At 36.3% G+C, this 25,472-nt stretch overlaps 1 protein-coding gene across 2 annotated transcripts in view; it reads right to left on the reverse strand.

Annotated features, from left to right (window-relative positions):
• The window catches only part of HBS1L (HBS1 like translational GTPase), an 85,154-nt gene extending 64,821 nt beyond the window's left edge, over positions 1-20,333 (reverse strand). Inside the window, exons 1-5 of one of the 2 annotated variants that reach the window (XM_047732370.1) lie at positions 20,139-20,333; positions 16,387-16,452; positions 8,402-8,530; positions 7,706-7,900; positions 3,719-6,468 (exon numbers count right to left, since the gene is read on the reverse strand). In XM_047732370.1, coding sequence (XP_047588326.1) covers positions 4,997-6,468; positions 7,706-7,900; positions 8,402-8,530; positions 16,387-16,452; positions 20,139-20,181 — 1,905 coding nt within the window. In that variant the 5' untranslated portion in view covers positions 20,182-20,333 and the 3' untranslated portion in view covers positions 3,719-4,996. Of the gene's footprint in view, positions 1-3,718; positions 6,469-7,705; positions 7,901-8,401; positions 8,531-16,386; positions 16,453-20,138 lie in introns of those variants that run through there. The other variant, XM_047732369.1, reaches the window with a different exon arrangement.
• Between the last annotated feature and the right edge of the window lie 5,139 nt (positions 20,334-25,472).

The raw sequence follows: 25,472 nt of genomic DNA on the forward strand, positions 1-25,472 counted from the left end.
TTAAAGTCTATTAGTTTTTGGCTTAGAAACTCAATTTCTAAAAATGTAGGATGTTCATTTTGGAGTCATAGCAAAAGCAACTGAAAATACTTTAAAATGAGTATCAACAAGGGCTATTTACTGTACAACCCTGTTATGGAATTCTACACAGCTTCTAAAAAGAATGAGATCTCTACATAAATGGTAAGGAATGATAGGCAAAATGCTTTGGTAAATGATACAGATATAGAAGTGTCATGTATCTTTCCATTTGTCTAAATATGTATATGTAGGTACACATATGTGATATGCAAGTAAACTTCTAGAGGAATAATACAAAAGAAGCAAATTGTTTACAGATTTATTTACAACTTCCTGTAGGGAACAAGAATGTGGGACTGTATTAAGGACCACACTCACTTTCTACTTAAATCCATTCCTACATCCATGAGCCAGACGTATTCTAAGCTGAGGAGACAGCGACAAACACATAAAATCCCTGTACCCATAGCAACTGCATGGGGGGGGCATGGGGATTGGTAAGGAGACAGATAAGAAAACAATAACTGTGTACACCCACACAGTGTCAGATGATCTAAGTGCTGTGAGGGACAATAAAGCAGGGTTACAAGGGAAAGGGACTACATGCACCAGGGAGGAAGACTGTAATTTTACATGGAATGGTAATAAAAGGAATATAGTGAACTAGGATGCATATGAAGGTTCCCCTACACCAAGATTGGGAGTAAAGTCATATATAGACTACAACCTGAAGGATGGTTGGCCAGGGTGAGTAATGGGGGCGACAGTAGGGGCAAAACACTATAAAGAAGCAGAAACAACTCAGGTGGTTTGTTCTTGGGTGGGTTGGGGAGAGGGGCACACATGAGCAGAACCCAGCTCCTAAAAGGTCTTATAAAATAATTTTAAAAATTTATACAGAGGTTAGAAAGAGCTAAATTTGGAAAAGTTACTCTGACTGTAATGTGTCAAGTGTTTTGGGTGAAATAAACCGAGAAGTAAAGAAACCAAATGTTTCAGTAATTCTGCCCCAAACTAATAGCCTTTAAAAGATAAAGTAGCAATAAGGATGGAGACTAGTGGGTCAAAACATGTACAGTCCATCCCTATTACTCACAGTTTCCATATCTGCAAATTTACCTATTCACTAAAATTTATTATTAACCCCAAAAATCACTATGTGTGGCAGGCATTTTTGCAATCATGCCCACAGAAGTGCAGAGAGGCAAAAAATTTGAACCCCCCCAACATGCACAGTCCCAGCTGAGGTCAAAAGGTGATAGATACTCTGCCTTCTTGTTTCAGCTCTCACACCATAAACAAATACCCTTTTTATGACCTATCTAGTGTTACATTTTTCACATTACAATTTTAGTTGGTAATTTTGCTGTTTAAAATGGTCCCCCCTTTAGCATGGTATGTTAAGTCCTCCAAGGTAAACATTTATAAAATTCTACCTTTTGGAAAGCAAGAATTCTAAGTGACAAATATCTTAGAAAAAATTCTTTACAACCAGATAGTTTTGTGTTTTTTTTTTTAATTTGTTTATAGGAACATAAAAGCAGGTACCTTCATCATAAATTATTAAAATCCCATTCTGAAGGATCAAATTTATCTAAAAAATCCCTACGGATAAACTATTATGTTTTCTTATTTAAGAGAATCCCAGAATTATAATTTATTTCAATGTAGCTTTTACAAAAATGTATATATACACTCAAAATGACAAGTCTTTTATATCCTAAAAATTAAAAATATAATGTACAACTTCATACATCGAGTCTTATATAATTTTAGAAGAAAACTAGTAAAGAAATTACTATCAACACTTCCCTGTCTGGTCAACATTCTCTTTGTTTATATAAGCAACAAAAAGCAATTTTTAGGCTACTACAAAAATGACTCCATAACCAAACATATACTTGTAGGAACACAAAACAAAAAACCTGTTGATACACAGTTCTTCCTCAATGTGTAACTGTGTACTTGTTTATTTGTAATGGTCCACATATAAATTCAGGGTCAATTTAAAAAGTAAATAATCACATAAGAACTCATTACTTTTCTCTTAACTTTATCTTAACAGTGCTCCCTTTTACATACAAAGAAAAGCACTGTACTAGTTTAATCTCTAGTGTGACAATCAGTTGGATGACCTGCCACTTGAATACTAAACATTGAAATATAACACGCTAGGAATATTTATTACTACTTATATGAGGGAAAAAAAGGGTAAAAGAAAAGTTCAAGAAAGGAGGATTCAAAGCCAAAAAGAGATTAGAATGCAAGTTATTAAACTAGAAGCAGGAAAAAGGTAAAACAAAAAAAGAAAGAAAAGTTAAGCAAAATGTCATGTACACAAGTGAAACCCTAGTTCTTGGCAATTAATGGAAAAGAACCATAACCAAAAAAGCCAACTGAAGACTTTAAAATGCAAGAGGACAAAACATCCATGAACCATTTAAATCATTTAGATCATTTAAAGACAAAAAAAGTGAGCAAAAATAGTAATTTTAAATATCTTTTGTATTTTATGTCACTTAGAATATAATTACAGTATCATTTACATTCCTAAAGAAAAATGCTCTTGATCATAATGCAAATAAAAATGGCTTTGCATCACAAAACTGATATTGGAATTAGAAAATAATCCGAAACTCTTAGCATACCTGAGCTACCAAGACAGCAGTCAAAAACCAGCAGTTGGTGCAGAATATGCACTTAGTGCAATCAATCATCAGACTGGGAATGTATCCATTAAGAGGCACTGGTCTCTTTATCAATGGCCAAAAGCCAAAGGTAGAAGGGGCAAGGGACCTTCTTGGTTCCACTCTCTGAATCTCAGAAACTGTGACACATCCTTAAAGTCAATAAGGCCATATCATGTATGTGCCTAATGGACCAGTAGGCATGACAAGCGCACACAGGGAGACCTGCAACAAAGTATTTCCCCCTAAATAATCTTAGAAGTGGTAGTTACAATCCTAATCAGTCAACAAAAGGAGACCTAGTTCACTCTACAAGATCTACTATATGGGGGCTTAAAAGTATTGTATTTTCGCTTGAAAATCTGTTATAAAAAAAGGTAAAATAATAGTACCACTATTCAATTTCACTATGGGTTAAGTAAGTATTTGTGGGTTCATGTGCAAAGTGGACCACTTGCATAACACTTAATCTATCTGGAATTATTGTCAGTTCCAAACAGACTCATAGAATACAATTCAATTCTAAGTGGGAGACTGCCCATACATAAATCTAGTTGATGAGTCATATACTAATTTTGCAAAATTACTAAAATGTTTTATCAAGGTTTAAGGTTAGGAAAACAAAATCAGCAGTTGGGATAATTCAAACTTTAAAATCGACCCTAAACAAAACGTGATTTATATGATCTCCTAAGCATCAGTATGATATGCACTGAAATATACAGTTAAAAACAAAACTGAAGACATCATGAAAAAAAGTGGTCAAGAACAATGAAGACATAATTCTGGCTTAAGTTTTCCCAACAAAACACTGGATATAAAAACATCATACACAGCTAAAAATATTGGAATGTCATTCTAAAAATAAACTGAAACAAGAAATACAAAATAAAAATTATCAAAAGCATAGTGAAGTAGCTGCCAGAGAAAAATATTTCTTTACTGGGAAAAGGCCAGCTATTGCATTTTCATTAAAAAATAACATTCTAAAAAAAAAAAAAAAAAAGAAATAACATTCTAGATACTATTTTTTCCTGCAAGAAATATTAATAATACAGTATCAGCATCCTCTTATGCAAAAGACTGTAATTCCTAATTCGAATTTTCCTTAGTATTCCTGATTCCTAGAAACTACGAAGTATAAATTCACATTGGTCTTAGCATTAGTAATGCCTCTCATGCTACTGATTTCTTCTCCTAAGGCAGTGGTTCTTAAGTAAAAGTAACATATCAAAATCACCTAGGGACTATTTTGAAAATACACATTCCCAAATGCCAACCCTCAGAGACTGACCACCATGTCTAGAGTGAAGCTACAGTATCTGTGTTTTGAAAAAATTCCCCCAGCGATTCTGACTGTTCGCTAAGGACCACTGCTTTAAGGGATGAATTACATACTTGTTCTAGCAACTAGAACTCTTACTGGTCTACCATTGCTGTAACTCTGTCACTGCAGTACACACAGCTGTCAGCATCAAAAAGGAAAATTCCACATTTCATTACTCACAGTAAAAAAAAAAAAGTAAGAGATCTGATAAAATTATCTACTCAAACAACATGCAGCCATACTTGAAAACACTTCCTACATACTTATTGTAGAGTGTGCATTTAGGACAAATGGTTTTGAAAATGTATAAAAATAATTTAGTATTAATCCAACTTCAGTACGTACATGGTCCTTTAAAGGTTTTTCATTTCATTACCATCAAAAATGTATTTCAACAACCTCCACAGTATTCTGAAGAGTCAGGAATTTTAAAATTTTCTAATAGAAAAATTTTAAGTATTCACCTACAGAAAAATAATGAATGGGAATGGTATCACTAATATTTTAAAATATAATTACATCTCACCTGTGCTATGCCACGTATCGTAAGAAAAATCTTCATCACTAAACTCTAATAATCCCAAGTGGCATTTTCGTTTAAGAACGAAGCACAAAAATACTTTATAAAAGAAAATGTCTCGTTGTAAAAACTTATAAAGTTGAACGCTTCAAACAAAAATATCTGAGAGGTTTGATTTCACAATATCAAGTTTCCATATGCGCTTTGTAAACATACACCCATTTTAGGCTATCAACTTAAATAAAGCCAGTTATCACTTAAAAGAAGATATAGTTTAAAAAAAAATTTTCAGTGCAAAAACACATATCAACTAAAACTATCAACTGACTTAAGACGATTTTAATGTAAAAATCACAACTTGAATCCCATAATATCAAGTAATTCTATAAAGACTTTAAATTAAAACAAAAGCTCAACAGTTAGCAAGTTTTCCTTTTGTTACTATTCTCTAGTGAAAGCTTTCTTTTGATTAGCTTTTACAATGTCATCAGGAGATGCGGATTTGAAGTCAAATGGTGTTATTGCTATAAGAGGACTTATTTCTTTGTCCTTCACGTCTTGAACTTGTCTACTATAAAGAAAAGTCTTATATAGGTCAAGAGTGCGTCGCTTGCAGCTTTTCAGTGGGTAACGAAGACACAGTGTTGAAGCAAAAGCTGAAGGTCTAGCAGCAAGGGCCTTGGTCCAAGAGAGAGAAAAAGGTGGTTTCCTAGTCAAAGAGCCTTTATTGGTTTTCTTATTAGCCTTAGCAGAATTGAAACTTTTCCCTAACTTTGAACTTAAAACTTTTGTTTCTGATGTTGGAGCAACTGATTGGTCTACTGCATGTTTTGGAACAAGATGAGGGGTTTTTATAAGGACACTAAGATCAATATTTGAATCTATTCCAGGTGACCTCATTTCAGATAAACTGAGCTTAGAAGACTCCTTCCTAATCTGAGTGTTGTCTATATCAATTGTTTCTGCAATCAAATCAGAAAGTGACAAATTCTCAAGATCTCTTGTAGGAGAAGCTTTACAAAATGCCAAAGATGACAGGGATCCTGTTAATTCTGATATTCCAGTCGAAGATGGATACCGATTTGCTAGCTGTGACAGGGGAAAGGATCCCAAACTTAGATCTGTGAAACTGGCAGATGACTGGTTACAAAGATCAGATAAAGGAAAGCACTGGCTTGGATTGTTTTCTTTGTGTTCCTGAAAGAGTTCAGCTAGGGATGGACTTTCACACTGGGAAAACTGCAAATTGTCATTTTTTAAAATGTTATTCTTAGTACTTTGTTCAACTGAAGAAACACTTCCAACATCAGTCATTTTAGCAGCATTTACATTATCATGAGCTGTATCTTCCAACGTGCTAGTTAAGAGCGAAGAATTGCTTAAACTTCCTATGCTGTTTTTTACTAGAATGCTCTGCAAATCAGGTAGTGAACTGTTCTGAGTACATAAAGAGTTATTAGGTGTTATGTCCTTTGTCATTAAGGATTTTAAATCTGGTATTTCTTTGAATGAAGAATCATCTTTGGAAACGCATTCAGATTCATGAGGTCTTAACATATCAGCACCTAGATTCTTTGAAAACAGACCTTCCAGACTACCTGTGTTTGATAATCTGACTGATGGCTGACTTTTACAAGAATCTCTTGGCATATCATCAATTAGGTCAGCTAGTGACAGCTCTTTTGTTAACTTACATGATTCTAGTTTCTTTTCACTTTTAGGTCTGTCAAGTTTCTTTTTTTTGTGTAGTAAATAGTGACTTGGTATAACTGAGGAATTAGGATATAATCCAGATTTTCCTACTGGGCCAGAAAAATCAAAGGGTTTGCTACTATAATCCAAGTGGTTTGCAGATTGAGGACAAGAGCTTTGAATATTATCAGCTGAAACTTCAGAGGAAGATAATAAGACTCCTTACCTTACAAAAGCCATTAATTTTCAGATGAATAGGTTGGCATATGCAGAAGGCAGTCACAGCAACCAAAAGGAAACATGAAATGAGGCATTTAATTACTAAATGTTTCTTTTGATTATAACATGAATAAAGTGATCAAACATTTGATCATTATTTAATAAAAGTGAACAATCTAAAAAAACAATAATAAAGGAATTTTACCTTCCTTTAACCATCTTAAAGTGACCTTCTCACTTTGCTCACTGATATATGCAAATACAAGTACCAAGTTAGACAATATTCTAATTTTCACAAATTTTATAATGTGAGGTTTTAACATACTAAAATTATCATCAGAACTGTCAAATTCAAAACGTCTAAAAGACCAATGAAAGGAACTTATTTAGTTCATCTTCTCCTATATTCTTAATGTAAAAACAAGCAAACAAATAACATTCTGTAATTTCTGGAATAAACTACTAATAAAGATAAAATACTATAGACTCATTTTCATTTGGTCAGTTATAGGTACTTCCCCATCAAAATTCTTTTAAAATTTGAACAAAAAATTAAAAACCACCCTTATTTCATGTTAAGAGACTGCATACAACTTTGTTATGGTGAAAATCTAATCCTCGGGATATAGGAAATATCAAGCCAGTTAATAAATCACCATGCTCCTACTGACAGACACCATACCAATTATTATAAAGATACCTCAGTTTCCTTCTTATGCCAATTAAATTCAAACACTAACCCCAAATTCTATAAATTCAAAATAAAAGATCAGGCTTTGAAATGCAAGAACAGTATAAGTATGATACTTATGACATTTAAATAAAACTAATACATTTACAAATGCTATAAACATAAGGGCATTTTTGTAATTAATTGTCTGGCTATTAATTTCCATCTCCTGAGCCATCAGAGTTAAAAAAAAAAAATTTAAAAACTCTCTAAGCTACTGACAAGAAGCAACAAGTATCTTGTCTTGTTTTTATCTGATTTTATTCCCCCTATATTCTTCTAGTTTTAAAAAAAGCAGGGAAATAATCAAAAAAACAATCTTTAACAAAGGAAAGAAAACATAGCACTCAGTTTAAAAATTCACAAATGGGGAAATGAATTGATGATCATCAGGATTACTGTTAACATGCACAATTTTCTGCCCATTTTTCTAAACAGCTAAAGCAAATCAAAGCCTCTTTTAAAGCATTAACTGTAAAAAAACTAAAAGAAAACAAGTAAAAGCATACCTTTTGCTATCTTCCCTGCAGGTGTTGCTCCCTCACTCTTGACCTTCCAATTCTGCATTTTATCTTGTTCCAGAACCACTGCCAAAGCCTTCTGCACATCAAACTTGTTCTTCAGAACAGCTTCAATCAAAGTGTCATCTGGCACAGTGTCTCCAAGCACCTCTCTCATGTGATCAAGGCATGAATAAAGACGAGCTAGAACAGAAAGTAAGTAAAGCCATACATAAATGATGTCATGAAAGAACCCTCAGTTTTCAGAACAAAACAAAAGAAGGATTTGAAACTCTATTAGCATGTCCAACTTTCCTCTTTCCTTGGCAAAAATTACTTATAATGATTATATTTTTATCCACAACATACCTATCTTTTCCTATTAGAGCTCATGTAACAATAAATATTGCTAAAAGAAAATAAATCACTTAAGTTTCTCTCCTAAATAAATGAAGATCTCAGTCAAATATTCCAGTTACTAAATAACAGCCACAAAACCAATATTTCAACCATGGAGTTAACCATACACTCCTCAAAAAATATACTTAACAAAATGTAAATTTCCCATGAAGATACAAGAGACATTTGTACCATTCTTACCCACAATCACTACTGTGAACAACTGCAAAAAACCTAAGAAATTCTGGTGTATTGATCATCAATCACGTTCACACAGAAGCACAGATTAACTACTCTTTACTATACCTTGATCAATTCCACTCAGCTGATGGTTCAAGAGAGAATTGGAGGACTCTTTCAGATCGTCGTAATCGTCTTCTTCTACAGGCTCACCAAGGGAAGGTCTGTCACGCCGCGAGTAAATAAACTGAGCAGCTAGAAGAGAAAATGATGGAAAAATGCTGTAGCACAGCCACTTCCCAGTAAGTCTTTTTTTCCCCCCACAAAAGTTAAAATAGAAATTAAAGATTCTGACCTACCACCTATGGCCATTTACCCACATTCTATAATAATGGATAGAATCAAAAACAAAGACAAAATATACCATATCCTAAATCCTGGTCAGATGTCCTCAGTAACTACTCACTGGCTTTAACAACCATCCTCCTTCTTTCTTCCTATCTCTAACAGCTCCACCGAGCTTTTGCCATATTTTTCGAACACTACCTTTCCTAACACCTCATCCCTGCCTACAACTCCATCTTCCATGCAAAATGTTCTCATCTTTGGAACAAATATTTCAGACCACATACCAAACCTGCTTATTTGCATAATTAAGAAAATACTAAAAACAAGTTAATTTTCACTTTCCGAGAATTGCTAATTTTGCTTGAACCCAACAGCTGACCAAAATCATAGGCCTTAACTTTTGAACAACTCCTACTTTCAGTCAAACACTGTCTACACTGTATACTAGTGTCACATACCTCACTGACTTTCAGCAATTAGTCTATGCCATTCTACAGCAGTGTCATCACTTAATATATAGCTGGTATTGTAGATTTCATTAAAAGGAGGAAAGACAATATATGCCTGAGTATCATAAATAAAACACAAGTGAGCAAAGAAGAAAATCATCACACGCACCCCAAGTGCTAACTCTTCCACCCCAGCTGGATTCCCATTGAACTCAATTCCTAGGACTGTGCTCAATTGTGAAGAAATAAAATTAAAGAATAAGAAGGAAATTTTAATACAGTATTCTACAGGCAAGGTGTTATTAGGGATTTTATATTATTTAGTTTTCTGGAAGAGCACATAACACTCAAGTCTATACTGCTTAGTGTTCCTACACTTAACTTTTGTTCATGTTTTCAAGAAGGCACCATCTATGAAAGAAAGGGAAGCTAACTCCATTCAAAGTTTGCAACTACTGCCTATAATAATGCACATATAGACACCAGATAATAATACTATGGCTTATGTGTTACTCCCATATGCAGAAGGCTGTAGCATAACAGCTATCTATGCATAGAATAAATCAACGATAAATCCCTTACAGAAGAGTAGGAAAGGCCAAGAAGAAACATATAATGATGTATTTTAAAAGCCAAAAGAGCAATATAGATAACAAGTGCCACAGAAGCATAGAAGATTAAGTAATCACTGAAGATCAGCACAGTTCTAAAAAATGAGGTAAGAGGGTCAGAAAAACTGAAGAAGAGGTGGAAGACATGTTGGACAAAAAGAACAAACAAGAGAGATACAGGACAGCTGAGAGATTCAATCTATTCTGCTATAAGGCATGTTACCTCAACAAGACCTATTCACACAAATGGTAAAGAGGAGAATGATGAGGACTTAATATTCAAGTGCTTTATGAGATTTTTTTCTCCTCAACACTTAAATGTTTGGCATCACCTAAAAGCAGCAGGGACAAGGGAATACCCAGCACAAAATATGACACTGTACCTATAATGGTACTGCAATGCCAGAGAGACCCACAGGCTTCCTCTTGGCTCAGTTTGGAGGACATGTGTCGCTTTGTGCATGCTTACTGCTTGGCTCTCCAACATCTGTGAGCATTTGCCTTTGCAACATTATTCATTAGTTCAACTTTTTCCTCACATTTCTATTAAGATTTTTACCTTTTTTTAAATGTAAACCCCTATATTTACTGGAATATTTCTTCATTAGCAAGTTAAGGTATCTTTTCAAATGTGCAAGCATTTTTATTAAGATGATTACTGTTTTTGATAGTACTTTACAGGTTGACTGATCTGTCATGATCCTAGTTTTTCCCAGACATTCTGTTATTTTCAGTATACAGTTTTGAAGACCATAGGTTTTTCAAGAATACACACATTATGTTTTATATATTTCTCCCTATTTATCCCCCTTCAGTACAAGAATAGAACACTATTAAAAAGTCAGCATGGCTAAACAGAAGAGTCATCCTATTTACAGACTCTCTAAGATGACCACTAATTTCATGTTAAAATCTCAGAACGAGGATGTGTCTTACAATCAAATGGCATCCAACATCATGTAACACTTAGACTGACAGGAGATTTACTTTAGGTGGTACATAAAATTACAATATACCTTACATTCTGTGGCATCTTAGATTAATAAAATGTGATAGTACTAAAAAACATAAACTGGGCCACTTTGTGCCTGGTGATTTACAAATTATTTTCCTAGCTATCTATAATAGATTATTCAGTTTAGCCTAAAAGTAACAAATATACTTGCCCCAACTTCCTCTCATAGCTTTTACCTGTAAGGAAAACCCCAAGAAAAATAAAAAATTAAGTGAGGAAAAAAATCAGATAATTTCCCCCAACAATATTTACTTAGGAAATACTGACAGGAAAAGGGAAGTTGTCAATATCCAGGCTGCAACTCAACCTCAGAGGAGCTATTTTTTCCGGGGGGGGGGGGGGGGGGGGGGTGTTCTTACCCCAGATGAACACACAAACCCAACTCAGAAACCTATACTATGGCCACTGTTTTGGAAGCAGTGTTGGCTAGATTTGCTGACAAGTGGGGAGGGAAGGAGGATAGACAAATTCCCCCCGGGAACATAACTACTAGTGGGGAAAAATAGTCCAAATCTTTGAAGTTGAAATGAGAGCCCCAAAGGCAACAAATACAATAAAATAGTAAGAAAAAAAGCAATGGAGAGAAAAAGGATAAATACAAAATGCTATTTGTTTCTAAATTTAAATCACAAACTTTAATGGAAATGCTTTTTGAAAAATTGGGACATCCACGTTGACTTTTAAAACTTAAGGCAGTTTAACAAACATTAAAGTTTTAAGAATTCAAAACCAAATTGTTTCCTTAACACCTTAAAATAAAAACCATCTAAGAGGCACTCATTAATGACACAGCTGTCTGGGCTTCTTGCTCTAGAGGTTCTGATTCAGTGAGGTTGGAAATGGAGCAGGAAACCTGTATTTTTAAAGCTGCATTTGGTCTCCCAGCTAACTAATATCATCAGGGAAGATTAGGAAATACTGGCCTACAAGTCCCCCCATAGTCCACTCTGTACAGTAATCAATTCCCTTCCCAAAATACAGCCCCTTCTCTCAAAACCCTTCACTAAGCTGACAAGACACACCTACAATTAAATATTGCCTTCCAGGGGCACCTGGGTGGCTCAGTGGGTTAAAGCCTCTGCCTTCGGCTCAGGTCATGATCCCAGGGTCCTGGGAATCTCATCTGGCTCTCTGCTCGGCAGGGAGCCTGCTTCCCCCTCTCTCTCTGCCTGCCTCTCTGCCTACTTGGGATCTCTGTCTGCCAAATAAATAAATAAAATCTAAAAAAAAAAAAAATTGCCTTCCACAGCTTGCCTCCTACTTTCTTTCCTAGTCCTCTTCCCTGCTGCAACTGTAATGTGTTCTCAAATAAGCCTCACACAGAGGCCACTGCTCAAGCGCTATTTTCTTCCTCGGAACAAAGCCATTCTTCCTCCCAAATTGACCAGTCCAATCTCCCTTCCTTCCAGAAGCCTTCCCAGGCCCCTTCATGTAGGACTATGGCTCCACCCACCACACTACTATGGCATGTCTGAAGAAGACCTCTAACATGCTACCTTAAACTAATTTATAAACTTATTAAATAGGGTTTTTCATACACATTAATACTCAATAAAGATTTTGAGTTGGAACGCACTGAATAAAGATTACTACTGCTTAAGTAATCATTGAAGACCTTTTGACTACAGTAGCTCCAATGCCTTGATAACATGAAAAACGAAGCAAGAGTCAATTACTATGAATGTCTCAGGAACAATCAATCACCAAAAGCCAACTAGGCTTTCCCAAATAATGCAACCCTTAAGCTATAGCCAATCAAATAATTTCTTTGCTTTGTTTCTTGTCTTCTCTATAAAACCCCTGCTCCTAGCTCTGTTCTAGTGGAGCACGCCTAACCACCTCCAGTTTGGAGCTACCTGATTCAAACTGATGTTTGCTCAAATAAATTCTTAAAAATTTCAATATGCTTTGGTTTATCTTTTAACACTTCTAATTTCAGTAGGCAAAACAAAACCCATAACTGTTCAAATAAAGTTATATATATGTTGCTTTTGCCATCCCCAATTCCTTGACATATGTTCAATATTCAGTATCAAAGTCAATCTTTCCAAAGGAAAAAAAGCTGTAACATTTAGAAATCACAAAAACTGTGCTTAGTAGAGTTCAAAAAAATACAAGCACTGATGAATTTTAGAAAAATTCCTATGGATAAAGCACTCAATTATCAGAATTCATTAAGACCATGAATATGATCATCTCTACAATGAAAGTGGCAGTTTGAGAACAGAGAGGATCCTTCTAAAACTCTTCATTATTTTTACTGAAAATCACCTGGAAAATATACCACTAAAGAAGAAAAGTTTCTGATCTAATATCACTATGTTTTAAAAAATTAAAAAATCCCAAACCACATGTTTTTTGTTAAAAACACAGTTTGTCACAGAAAAAACTCAAAACCATTTAACTATCTCCTACTTCAATAACATCACTGACTTCTTGGAGTGTACCAAAGTAACTCAAATTATAAAACTGTACTGAATATGAACCACACACAAGACACACATGAAGAGCTATGAGAGACACAAGGATAAACTCTGACCTCAAGAAAGCTAGACCATGAGTGTAAATCTCAGAAAAACACCCTCAGAATGTCTGACCTCAGAATGTATCATCAATTCCTAACACAAGATTAAGCATGATTTATTCAGATAAGACTAGATAAATCAATGTGTTAACCTGCAAGATTAAGATTTCTTTCAGTAGTTCCTCCCTCTGTAAAGGTTCCCACCCTTGTGCAAGTCAGATTCAAGCAACTTCTAAATCTGTAGGCCTTAACTCCTCTATCTCTGGAATCTCTCTCCAAATCTAATGCTACCACCCTTGTCCTAAACAAATGATTCTCAAAGCAAGCATCAACATACCATGGAGGGCTTGTTAAAACAGTAGCTGTGCCCCACTCTGAGTTTCTGACTGGAACAGGGCCAAGAATTACTTTTCTAATAAATTCTCAAGTGATGCTAATGGCACATGGACATTTTGAGAACACTGTTGTCTAATATCTCCATCTCTAGTTAGTATAACCTCCAAACTAATCTATGTATATCCACTCATGTACCGCCTTCAATCCAGTCTCTACTTTGTAGAAGGGATTTTTTTAAAAACTCCAATCTAATTATCACACCCACATCATCATCTCATTTCATGAGCATGTCATGCTCTCTACTGTGCTTAACAATATGAGTGATGAAGTTCATGCTAGCAGCTATCGCTTTATCACCTAGTCAACTGTGACAGTATTATTACAGGAGCCCGCAAGGGTTAACCCATGAAGTTTTCTTTAACATTGCAAATGGCATGTGTCTGAGAGGTTCCTTGGACAAAATTTTGTTTTATTTCTTTTATTTTATTCGTCATCCCTATGCAATGTGGCCTTGAACCCCTGCATAAGGAGCTCTAAAGGAATGCTGATGAAGCCATCTGAGCTTCAAACCCAGCCTTCTTTATTCTGCTTTGTGATACTGGGGTTGCAGTCTCCAGGAAGTTCATTTCTTTGACAGTCAGCTCATTTGGGGATCAGCCAATGGGGGAGATGCTAAAGAGAGACTGGAAGGCCAGGGGAGGAACACAAGTGCTCCTTTCCTTTTTGCTTCTTGTGCAGCCCCCTTTGCCTCACCCACATTGTGCACTACAGTAACGGCAATTAGGACCAGTGAGCATTTTGCCCAAAACTCCCAGAACCAGCTTCCATGTGTCCCCACCTACATCCCTCAGACACCATGACCAGCAAGCAAGCTAGAATTCCCTCTTCAAAAGGCTGAATCCCAGCTTCACAGGGTCCTTTTGCCGATACCAGTACCAGCCATGCAGTCCCCCTCCTCAGAGAGTTGAATCCCCCATTTCACAGTCCCTCCTCTGAATTTCAGAGGCAAAGCAGAACCCTCGTCACAGGTCTAAGACCCAGCTCCAAGGAGGCCCTCTACAAGCTTCTAAAAAGTTGGGTCTGACCTCACCCATTTGCTCCTCTACAACTAAATGCTTCCTGAAGTTACCACCTTCCTTGATATTTTGCTTGCCTTTCTTGCATTTTTCACTCTTTAAAATCTGGTGAACTACTTGTATTAAATTCTCTCTGACAAAATAACTGGTGCAATTTATATCTCCTAATAGGATCCTGATTGGTAACAGTTTAACACTAGAGAAAGAGAGGAAAGGCCTTGATTAGTAAGGCTAAATGAGGAAAGTAAAAATAAAGAGCTAGATGCATTTCAGAGGAACAAATAACAGGGTAAGAAATGGGAGGAAGAGTAGAGGTGCTAAGACAACTTGTGGAACACCTATGCTTTATAAAGAAAAAGGAATTCTAAAAAAGTCAAAAGAATATATCTGGTCTTCAGAGACTGAAAGGGAGATTAAAGCAGGCACAGGGGTACAGGACAGCTCTGCAGACTATATGGTATTAAAGACAAAGTGGGGGCGCCTGGGTGGCTCAGTGGGTTAAATCCTCTGCCTTCAGCTCAGGTCATGATCCCAGGGTCCTGGGATCGAGCCCCACATCCGGCTCTCCGCTTGGTGGGGAGTTTGCTTCCCCCTCTCTCTCTCTGCCTGCCTCTCTGCCTACTTGTGATCTCTCTCTCTCTGTCAAATAAATAATAAAATCTTTAAAAAAAAAAAAAAAAAGAAAAAAAAAAAGACAAAGTGGATTTTGATACAAATGTTAATTGTATTAAGCCTTTGAAGTCATAGAAAATGAGTTTTGTGAATTATATTTATGTTGTACCTAACTATATTTAATTTTACCCTTTCCTGGCAGAGTAAAATTCAGCAAGGCATTTTAACCAAATGTTTATAGAGTAGGCTGAAATATGAAGACAAATACATTGTTAGGGAAATTAGGAGAAAAGGTCTGGTCGGAGACTATGTCTTTGCTGAAAAGAAGGTATGAATGTATCATGTTTCCTTTATATGGTGTCAAGAAGAACTCTTTCAGCTGGTAAGATAGGAGATGCAGCTCTGATGTGGAGTCCTACAGGAGCGTGAACTCTAAATCACTCTGACTCCGGGAAGACTGACCTACATGGATTTGGTTGATTTAACAAACTGCTTAATAGTAGATAAACTGAAGTACCATATGAAGGGAAGTCTATGCGTGACACCTCAATGTTTCTAAGATTCAAGAGATTGCTGAATATATAAAATTAATTACTACCGGCCTTCAGAAGTTCTAGATTTTCGTTACTGACTAAATTACCATTTCGGTACAACTCAGATTATTTGCAAGTTACAAAGAATATTGGAAAAAACATAGTTTTCAAAGTTTTCTTCGAATGTTTAAAGCTAAATGATGAAATCAAAACTTTAGGTTCTATTCATGGGTAAAGAAATGATTTTAGGGGCGCCTGGGTGGCTCAGTGGGTTAAGCCGCTGCCTTCGGCTCAGGTCATGATCTCAGGGTCCTGGGATCGAGCCCCGCATCCGGCTCTCTGCTCAGCAGGGAGCCTGCTTCCTCCTCTCTCTCTACCTGCCTCTCTGCCTGCTTGTGATCTCTCTCTGTCAAATAAATAAATAAAATCTTTAAAAAAAAAAAAAAAAAGAAATGATTTTATACATTTATAAAAATTAAAGACATTATCTTTTTAAATGTTACATAACATTATAGTCTTATGGAACACTCTAGTCCTAGAATGACAATAATACTTAACATTTTTTAAACCCAAATAAGTGGAAGTCAAATTATTTTTTAAAAGTCACCTGTTGATGGCGAAATACAATAATCATCCTCTACAGACTGGCCATAGAGATCATCATCTTCAAAATCTAAAATAAAAAAACAAAAGACAAATTCTTCATAAGTTCTTTTTATATTCTTAGTTATTAACAGAGGAGCATCTGAATTCTCTCCAAACTAAACTGTCCCTCAAAATTAAAGGAGCTTGGAATGTCTATTTCTCCAAAAAATTCTAAAAATTTTACCCCAATGTAGGTACTTACTTTCTATATTCATAAAGACATACATAGTTCTTCAGTTTTTAAGCTAACTGGGTTTTCTTAAAATTCTTCCAAGTTTTCACTGCATGTGATCAAAAAATGATAGTATAGACCTCAAACTTGAATCGTCTCTCCAGTGTTAAAAATCTGAAGTCATCAATTCATTCTTTTCACCAAGTGCCCTTCCATGACCAAAGCATTTGTTTCCCATACAACTAACTAGTATAAGGAATTCCAATCAGAGCTTGAAAGCAGTTTTTCTTCATGTCCAGCTGGTTAATTTCTATAAAAACCATCTTATCCTAAACTCTCTTATGCTCTTTGTTCATGCTAATGAGACTTTTTTCCTACTGACCAGAATATGCACTTTGCCCAGATTTTCCTAAGGCTGTTTCTTTTACCTCAGTAAGGTTCTAGCTAAAACATCACCTATTTGCATATGTCTTCCCTGACCATTCTGGTAAAGCCACAAGCCCCCCTGCCACTTCCACTCTCTAGCACACTCCTTCAAAACTGTATCTGTTTCATTCCATGAGACTATAAGCTTTTTCAGGGAAAGGTTTTGTCTTAGCCAACTACCTGGCACATGGCTGGAACTAAATTAGTTTTCCTTTTATTATAAATTAATGAATCAATTTAAAACTAAAACGTACAAAAAAGGTAAATATATTTACATAAATGCATTCATTCACTTAATAGATTATGCCAAGGACTATTAGATGTATCTGAGGGACAACAGTGAATGACAGGTACATTTCCAGATCTCAATCTAAAATCTAACAGGAAAAAAGGAGACAAAAGCAGGCAATTACAAAATTATATGATAAGTGTCTGAGACATGAGAAATATAGAGTGATTATAGAGCGATTTGGGATCACACATACGAACAACAAAAACAGAACTGGGAGTGGGGTGGCTAAGGAAAGATCCCCCGGAATATAGTATTTAAACAAATTCCAAAGGATCCTTAGCTAGTTTCTGACGGTATTCATATAGTAGGAACACATGTTCAAGGGATGAAACATTTACAGCAAAGAAAAATTAGATAAATGCTACTATTGGATAAAAATATGTAGCAGCCTGGGATGCCTGGGTGGCTCAGCCAGTAAAGCGTCTGCCTTCGGTTAAGGTCATGATCCCCAGGGTCCTGTGATCCAACCCAATACTGGGCTCCCTGCTCAGCAGAGAGCCTGCTTCTTCCTCTCTCTGCTGCTCCCTTGCTTGTGCCCTCTCTCTCTCTCTCCCCGTCAAATAAAAAAATAAAATCTTTTAAAAAATATGTAACAGTCAATAAACTAGACCACAATCCCAAGTAAACACTTTATTATCAGCAAATTAATAAGGAGTCACTTTCAAAATACTATATTTAGATATGAATGCCAAGAAACTTTTCTAGGTCAGTTTTTCAACTGAAATTGATCCTAACAGTGCCACAGTATAAAAAAAATGAAGAGAATTCTTTCCTAGGATTTTTGTAAAGTGGTTCTTCTCCTCAATAAAATTCTGCAGTATTTACTGCACATAAAGCATTGTTCCAGGTACTGGAATAAATATAACAATAGAGTAAATATAACAATAAGGTATGGACTACGCCCTCCGGCACTTTAAAATTAGTAGCTAACATAGCATTAGCTGAATGAAGGCAGCCAAGTAAAGTACTACCCAAATTACAAAGAACAAAGTGAAAGTTAAATAGAGGAACCAATAGGTTTAAAGCACATACTCTCTAATAACATCGTATTACTTTTAAGAATTTTCAAATTACTATTTGAAATTAATACAAGGGGGGAAACTTTAAGAAAAAAGAGAAATAAACTGAATCCTTAAAATGAGTAGAACTTTTATAACCAGGAAATGGGGATGAACTTCCTATGCTATAGGAACAGCTTGTTTATGATGTCATCAATTGTTCCAAAGAAACATGAAGGACAACCTGAACTGGAGTTGCCTAGGTGAAAAGAGATTTAGCACTTACTCCCATATGCCAAGCATCTCTCCTCCAGAAGGACTTTACTTCACATAGAAATCCTACTTAAATTCCGCCAACCCACAATGAATAAGGTGTTCTCACTTACATAGCTCCCACAGCACCTTAGGAGTAATTTTTGTAGCATGTCATACTCAACTCATCTGTTACTTGTATATTCCCCGCTTTAGAGTCTCTCAAGCATCCAACTATCAGTCCCCAGAGCTTAGAGCAGTACTCTAAGCACTCCATTAATGAAGAATAAGCACTCAATTAATGTTGAGGAAATTATAAATACTTATTTAAGAAATAAGTTGCAATTAGGCCTATTCATATTTTTCATATCATAACCTCAAAAATAACTGTCAGGTTAAAGTCATCTCGCAGGTAGCAGTGATCCACACGCCATGTTTACATCCACTGCAACACTTAAAACGGCCTCCAATCTTAAGTGAACACCAGGAACATAACACATGACAGGCTGACTAGGTGACAGTCTCCAAATGTAGCACAGGGTGTTAGCTACCCTCCACTGTGGTTAGGGCAATACTGATGTTCTAGAATAATCGTCTGGCAGTGCCAGTAACAACCACCAACATATTAAGCACACTTACACGACCTGGACTTTAAAAAGCAATAGGTCTTTACTCCTTTTTTGCACTCCTTCATATTTGTTTATAATTTTAGTTTGCATAATGCTTGGTAATGCCTATAATTATCCACTGTGGAGAGGATGCACTTACCCTAAACTAATTCTAACTCCTTTTAAACTCCTAGAGAATATTCATATGCACATTTTTATTTCTTTTTTTTTTAAATCGAGAACTATGACCCAGAGCCCCCTTGCTTCTAGCATCGCCTTTTCCTCCTCCCCTTCCAAAATACATTTAAATTCAGCATGATCGACCAAGAATTGGGTATACACACCTCAAGATCATCTGATCCACTTATTCACTGGCCTTTCTGATATCTTTTTTTATCGTCTCCTAACTTTCCAATTTAACTTGAAACTCATAGAGAATGGGTTATCTGCTCAAGCCAGGTTTTGTACTAAGTATGTATGAACAAACACAAACGATTTACCACGTAGATTTAGTTACAGCAGACAGTTGAATGTAAGCATGAAGTCAACCCGTCTTTTACAAATTAGCACAGTTTCATGGGCATTTTTGAAAGGGGGGTCGGAAGACGCTACTTAGAAGTAGACAATTGTCTACCCGACCTGAGAGGAGAAAATGGGAGGGAGAGATGATAATGCTTACGTGCACAAATATCACCAGATCCCAACATTCCCAAATGTCCTCCCATACGACGGCATGCAGCAACCTCCCTCTCCCTAAATAAAATCAATCCCAGCGGGCAGAAATCATGACTTAAAACAATGCCATTCGCTGGCACTCAGATGTATTGTTATTTTCTCCAACTGAGGCTACTCGGAATTCCAGCCTGGCACCTCTAACGAGAAACTCACAGATCCAATTGGGAGCCCACGGGCTGAGATCACAGCGGGAACCGCTAAAGTGACGTTACGGCATGCCCTGCCACCTACCTTCATCGTAGTTATAGCCTCGGACATTCCGATGCCGGGCCATGGCGGCGGAGAGGGCGTTCGCCACCCCTTAGAAAACACACGGTTTAGATACTGATAAAGCGTCAACTGCGGCCTGGACACCACATACGCGCCATCTTGACTTCCGGCAGGCCTCTGCGCTGAGCGCTTGCGCACGCGCAAGGAGTTATCTGCGCACTGCACGACGGTAACCTCTCAGGGTCACCCGCCTCCCTGGGGCGCATGCGCAGAGATGTGCGTGGACGTAGTCTTTTAGCATGGCGCCCGCCCACAGACAGGTTGACTGACAGAGGGCTCAAAGGGGCGGGATCCCAGTCCCTCGTTTTTGTCGGTTTGTACCAAAAACTTGGAGCCCGCGTTTCTGACCTACGTCAGCGTTCCAGGTTATTTCCGGGGTCTGGTTTCTGATAATGAAGCTGACTGTGTGCTCAATAGAAGCAGGAAACTTAGGTAACTTTAATCTTTGAGGCCTAGTTAGGGACGTGATAGGCACGCACAAATTTGTACTCGTTTAGTTTAAGAAGTAGTCCAAGATTTAGAGGGGGTAAAAAGGACTCTGTTTAAATGGGTATATATGGTTTAACTGAGAACCTGACTACAACAGGTCACCGTGCCTTCGTTTATGTTAATTTATGGTTTTACGTATATGCTCCATCCTGCGTTAACATCTCTAGGATAAACAGGTCGGCTCTTGGCGATGCAGGTAGTTACCATCAGCATCATGAAGAATTCTTTGAGCATTCACTGAACACATAATCATGTGTAACATGCTAAGGGTATTAAATATAGCTTTTTGGACATAGCGCTGGCCTTACATGTCCTCATTTCTTAGCACAGAAAGTGGAAACAAAAACACAAAGTGAATGATGTCATGTAAAACACCAACGTCATTATCATACTAAAATTACATTTCGGTTTTAGCCTGTGTTTTCAAATGGTGATAATTTACATCAAATTCTAGAAATGAAAGCTTACTCAACTTTACTATACATAATAAAAAAATTATGCAAATGCAGTTCATATTTGTAAGTGGTTTAAATATAATTTAAACGCGCATTTGACTGTATCTGACTACCAAGTGTTTGTTCTTAACTATCATTGATGTTTAATGTAGCTCCAAGACAAAATTATACCAAAAAAAGTTGCTAATTTTATATGGCCTAAGGGTTTTATTTTACACTTTTAGATAATTTTTATGTTGCAGCCTGTTTCTTTGTAAAATGGAGATAGTAATAGTATCTAACTCACAGAGTGGTGAATAATAAATTATCCTTTTAAGATGATTTCACACAGATCTCAGATGCTTTAAAATATTAGGCATTATTAAAATACAAATAGCAGCTTCTAGTGTGGTATAATTGTCAGTTATGAGCTTCAGTATAACTCACTGAGGTACAAAGAGGATGAGTTATAAAATGACCACATAAACAGTACTACAAAGCAATGAAGAAGAAAATATTACTTCTGCCTGAGGGATAGTATATAATTTGCCTCTGGTTCATCAATAATGCACTCTTACATTCTAAATACTTTTTAGAGCCTTGGCTACATCTCAAGCAATAGAGCTTCTTCAGCAGTGAAGACTTCACTGACTTCCTCAGAGAGTGTTAGGGATTTTATTCTCAGCCTCTAGAACTCTTAGTTGTGATTTTTGTATTGTGGTTTGATTGAAAGTACCATAGCTTTGGAGTCATACAAGCCTGGATTTCAGTGCCAGTTCTGCCACATTCTGTTAACTTTTGGGAGCTCAATTTATTTATCTGGAAAATGGGCATAAAAAGATATGTCTTCTGTTTTGTGAAAAGTAAATGAAGTGATGGATGTAAAAAAGAGCTGTTACATAACAAGTTCTGTAAGAGAGGAAAAAACCTCTACCTTCTTTGGGTCTCTGACTCTAAAAGCAGGAGAAAAGCATGTAAGTTTAAATTTTTGCACATACATGGGAGCCTTCACAAGAGAATGAAGATCCAAAGAAGTGACCAGAGCAGGAAGCTTTTATACCTTTTAAACAAAAAAACAGGGGGCTCCTGAGCAGCCCAGTCTATTAAATATCTGCCTTTGGCTCGGGTCATGATCTCAGGGTCCTGGAATGGAGTCCCATGTCGGGCTCCCTATTCATGTGTAGCCTGCTTCACCTATTGATAGCTATTTGGGTCATTTTCAATTTTGGCTACCATAAATAGGGCTACTATGATTATCCATGTACAGTTCTTTTTATGGCCATACACTGATTTCTCCTAGATAAATACCTAGGAGAGGAATAGCTGGATGATACGACAGATTATTTCTAGCTTTTTAAGAAACTGCCAAACTGTTTTCCCAAGTGGTTGTAATATTTTATGCTCCCACCATCTGCACAGTTCCAGTTTCTCCACTGGTTATGGTCTAAAGATGTGCTTATTTGACATTTCTATATCCTCGGTAAAATGTCTGAGTCTTTTTGTCTATTTTCAATAAGGTGTTTGTTTTCTTATTTTTTACTTTAGAGAGTTGTTTTTATATTCTGTATAAAACTTCTTTATTTGATACAATTTGTAAATATTTCTCCCCATGTATAACTGGTCTTTTCATTCTCTAACAGTGTCTTTTGAATAGTGGAAGTTTTTAGGTTTGATGAAGTTCAGTTCATCAATTTTTTAAAATAATATATTATTTTAAATATGGATACTGTATCTAAGATATCTTTGCCTAACCCAAAGTCACAAAAATTTTCTCTTAATTTTTAAAAAAAGTTTAATGGTCTACATTTAGTTTTTTTAGTCCATTTTCAGTTGATCCATTTCAGTTGATTTTTGTGTATGGTATAAGGTTTGGATCAAAGTTCATTTTCACATATAGATATATATATGCAGTTGTTCCAGAACAATTATTTTTAAAAAGGTCCTTTTCCCACTTAGTTTCATCTGCATCTTTATCAAAAATCAGTTGTCCATATATGTCTGATCTGTTTCTAGGTTCTACATTCTATTGATCTAGCTTGACATCAATACCATGTTGTCATGATTATTGTATCTTCAAAATCCTTTTTTTTTTAGATTTTATTTATTTGTTAGAGAGAGAGAGCATGAGAGACAGCAGGGGCAGAGGGAAAGGGAGAAACAGACTCACTGCTGGGCAGGAAACCCGATGTGGGACTCCATCCCAGGACCCCGGGATCACAACCTGAGCCGAAGGTATATGCTTAATGAACTGAGATACCCAGGTGCCCCTCAAAATTCTTAAAATTAGATAATGTTAATCCTCTATACTTCTTATTTTTCAGAGTTTTCTAGCTAGTCTAGGTCCTTGGCATTCTATATGAATTTTTTTAAAGATTTTATTTATTTATTTATTTGAGAGAGAGAGAGAGAGAGAGATATGGAAAGCACAGAGGGAGAACGAAAGGGAGAAGCAGACTCCCCACCGAGTGAGCAGCCCGACATGGGGCTCGATTCCAGGACCCTGGGATCATGACCCGAGCCAAAGGCAGATGCTTAACCAACTGAGCCACCCAGGTGCCCCTCTATATGAATTTTTAAATGAGGTGATCAATTATTACAAATATTCTTACTGAGAGTTTGACTGGTATTTTACTGAATCTATAGATCTATAGATAGTTTGGGGAAAATTGATATTTTAACATTGCTACAAATATGTACTCTTTCAACACATGACATCTTATGTCTCTCCATTTATATGGATGTTTAATTTCCCTCAATAATGCTTGCCAGTTTGCAGTGACTAGTCTTACACAACTTTTGATTATGTAGTTCTAATTATTCCATGTGTTTTTATTCTATTATAGATAATAATTTTTATTTTTTTTAAGATTTTATTTATTTATTTGACAGAGGGAGAGAGATCCCAAGTAGGCAGAGAGGCAGGCAGAGAGAGAGGGGGAATCAGGCTCGCCTCTGAGCAAAGAGCCCGATGCAGGGCTCGATCCCAGGAGCCTGGGATCATGACCCAAGCTGCAGGCAGAGGCTTAACCCACTGAGCCACCGAGGCTCCCCTAGATAATAATTTTTAAAATTTCAGGTAAAGGTACATAATTACACTATTAAAATTAGTAAGTTAATTAGTGCCGTGGATACACCAAAAAGTGTACTTATATATGATAGGAATAAGGTGGAAAAGTAAAAATTAAAAATGAATTACATTAGCATAGAAAATATTATCAAATACCTATGATTAATATAAAGAAATAGGAATAAGGACTAAACTGAAACTAGAAAATATTGCTCAGAATAATAAAGAAAGTCACATTAAATGGAGAAATATACTTTGTCATTTTAACGGGAAGAAATGTCAAATGCCCCCAAATGAATTTATATTAATACTATCCTGGTTAGATCCTAGCAATTCTTTGGTAGAAATTGACAATCAGATTCTGTAATTTAAGCAGAGGTGCAATGATACTGGAATAGTCAAGACAATCTCAAAACGGAATGTCTTTCTCCAGGCACCTGGGAAACACAGTCAGTTAAGGTCCTGACTCTTGGTTCCAGCTCAGGTCGTGATCCCAGGGTTGTGAGATAGAGCCCCAGATTGGGCTCTGCTCTCAGCATGGATCCTGCTTGAGATTCTCTTTCCCTCTACCCCACCCCTCCCTCTCATGTGCGTGCGCGCGCTCTCTCTCTCTAATAAATAAATCTTAAAAAAAAAAATGACCTCAAGTTGAAGGATTTACACTATCACTAAGACTTGCTTTAATGGTAACAGCAAGGAAGACAGTGTGATATTGATTCAAGGATATACAAATACACCACGGAAACACTATAGACAATCCAGAAACAGGTTCATACACGTGAGATCATCCAATTTACAACGAAGGCACCACTGCAGCTCAGGAGGAGAAAGGATGGTCTTGTCAATAATAGTTTGATCACAATTCTAGAAAAAATATAGGAAAATATCTATATGACAACAAGATGGGTAAAGATTTTTAATCGGATACAGAAAACCCTAACTTATTCATAAATTCAACTTTATTAAAATTAAGAACTTCTGTTAGTCAAAAGACATTAAGAAAGTAAAAAGACAGGTTACATCTAGGAGGAAATATACTACAACATATATATCTCACAAAGAACTCATATCTAGAACATAAAGGAAAACTTATGCACCCTTTCAAAATATTTACCCCTGCCCCAAATTAAAAATGTGTTAAAGTCCCAAATAAGCACTTTACAAAAAAAGAATAACAACATGGGCATTGAGCATTTGAAAAGGTCCCTAACACCATTAATCACCAAAAATAAATGCAAATAAAATCATGATGGGTATATCCCTACCAGAATGACTAAATTTAATAGTAGGAGTTGGAAAGGATGT

The sequence above is a fragment of the Lutra lutra genome, chromosome 6 (assembly GCF_902655055.1).
Source record: "Lutra lutra chromosome 6, mLutLut1.2, whole genome shotgun sequence".
Lineage (NCBI taxonomy): Eukaryota > Metazoa > Chordata > Mammalia > Carnivora > Mustelidae > Lutra > Lutra lutra.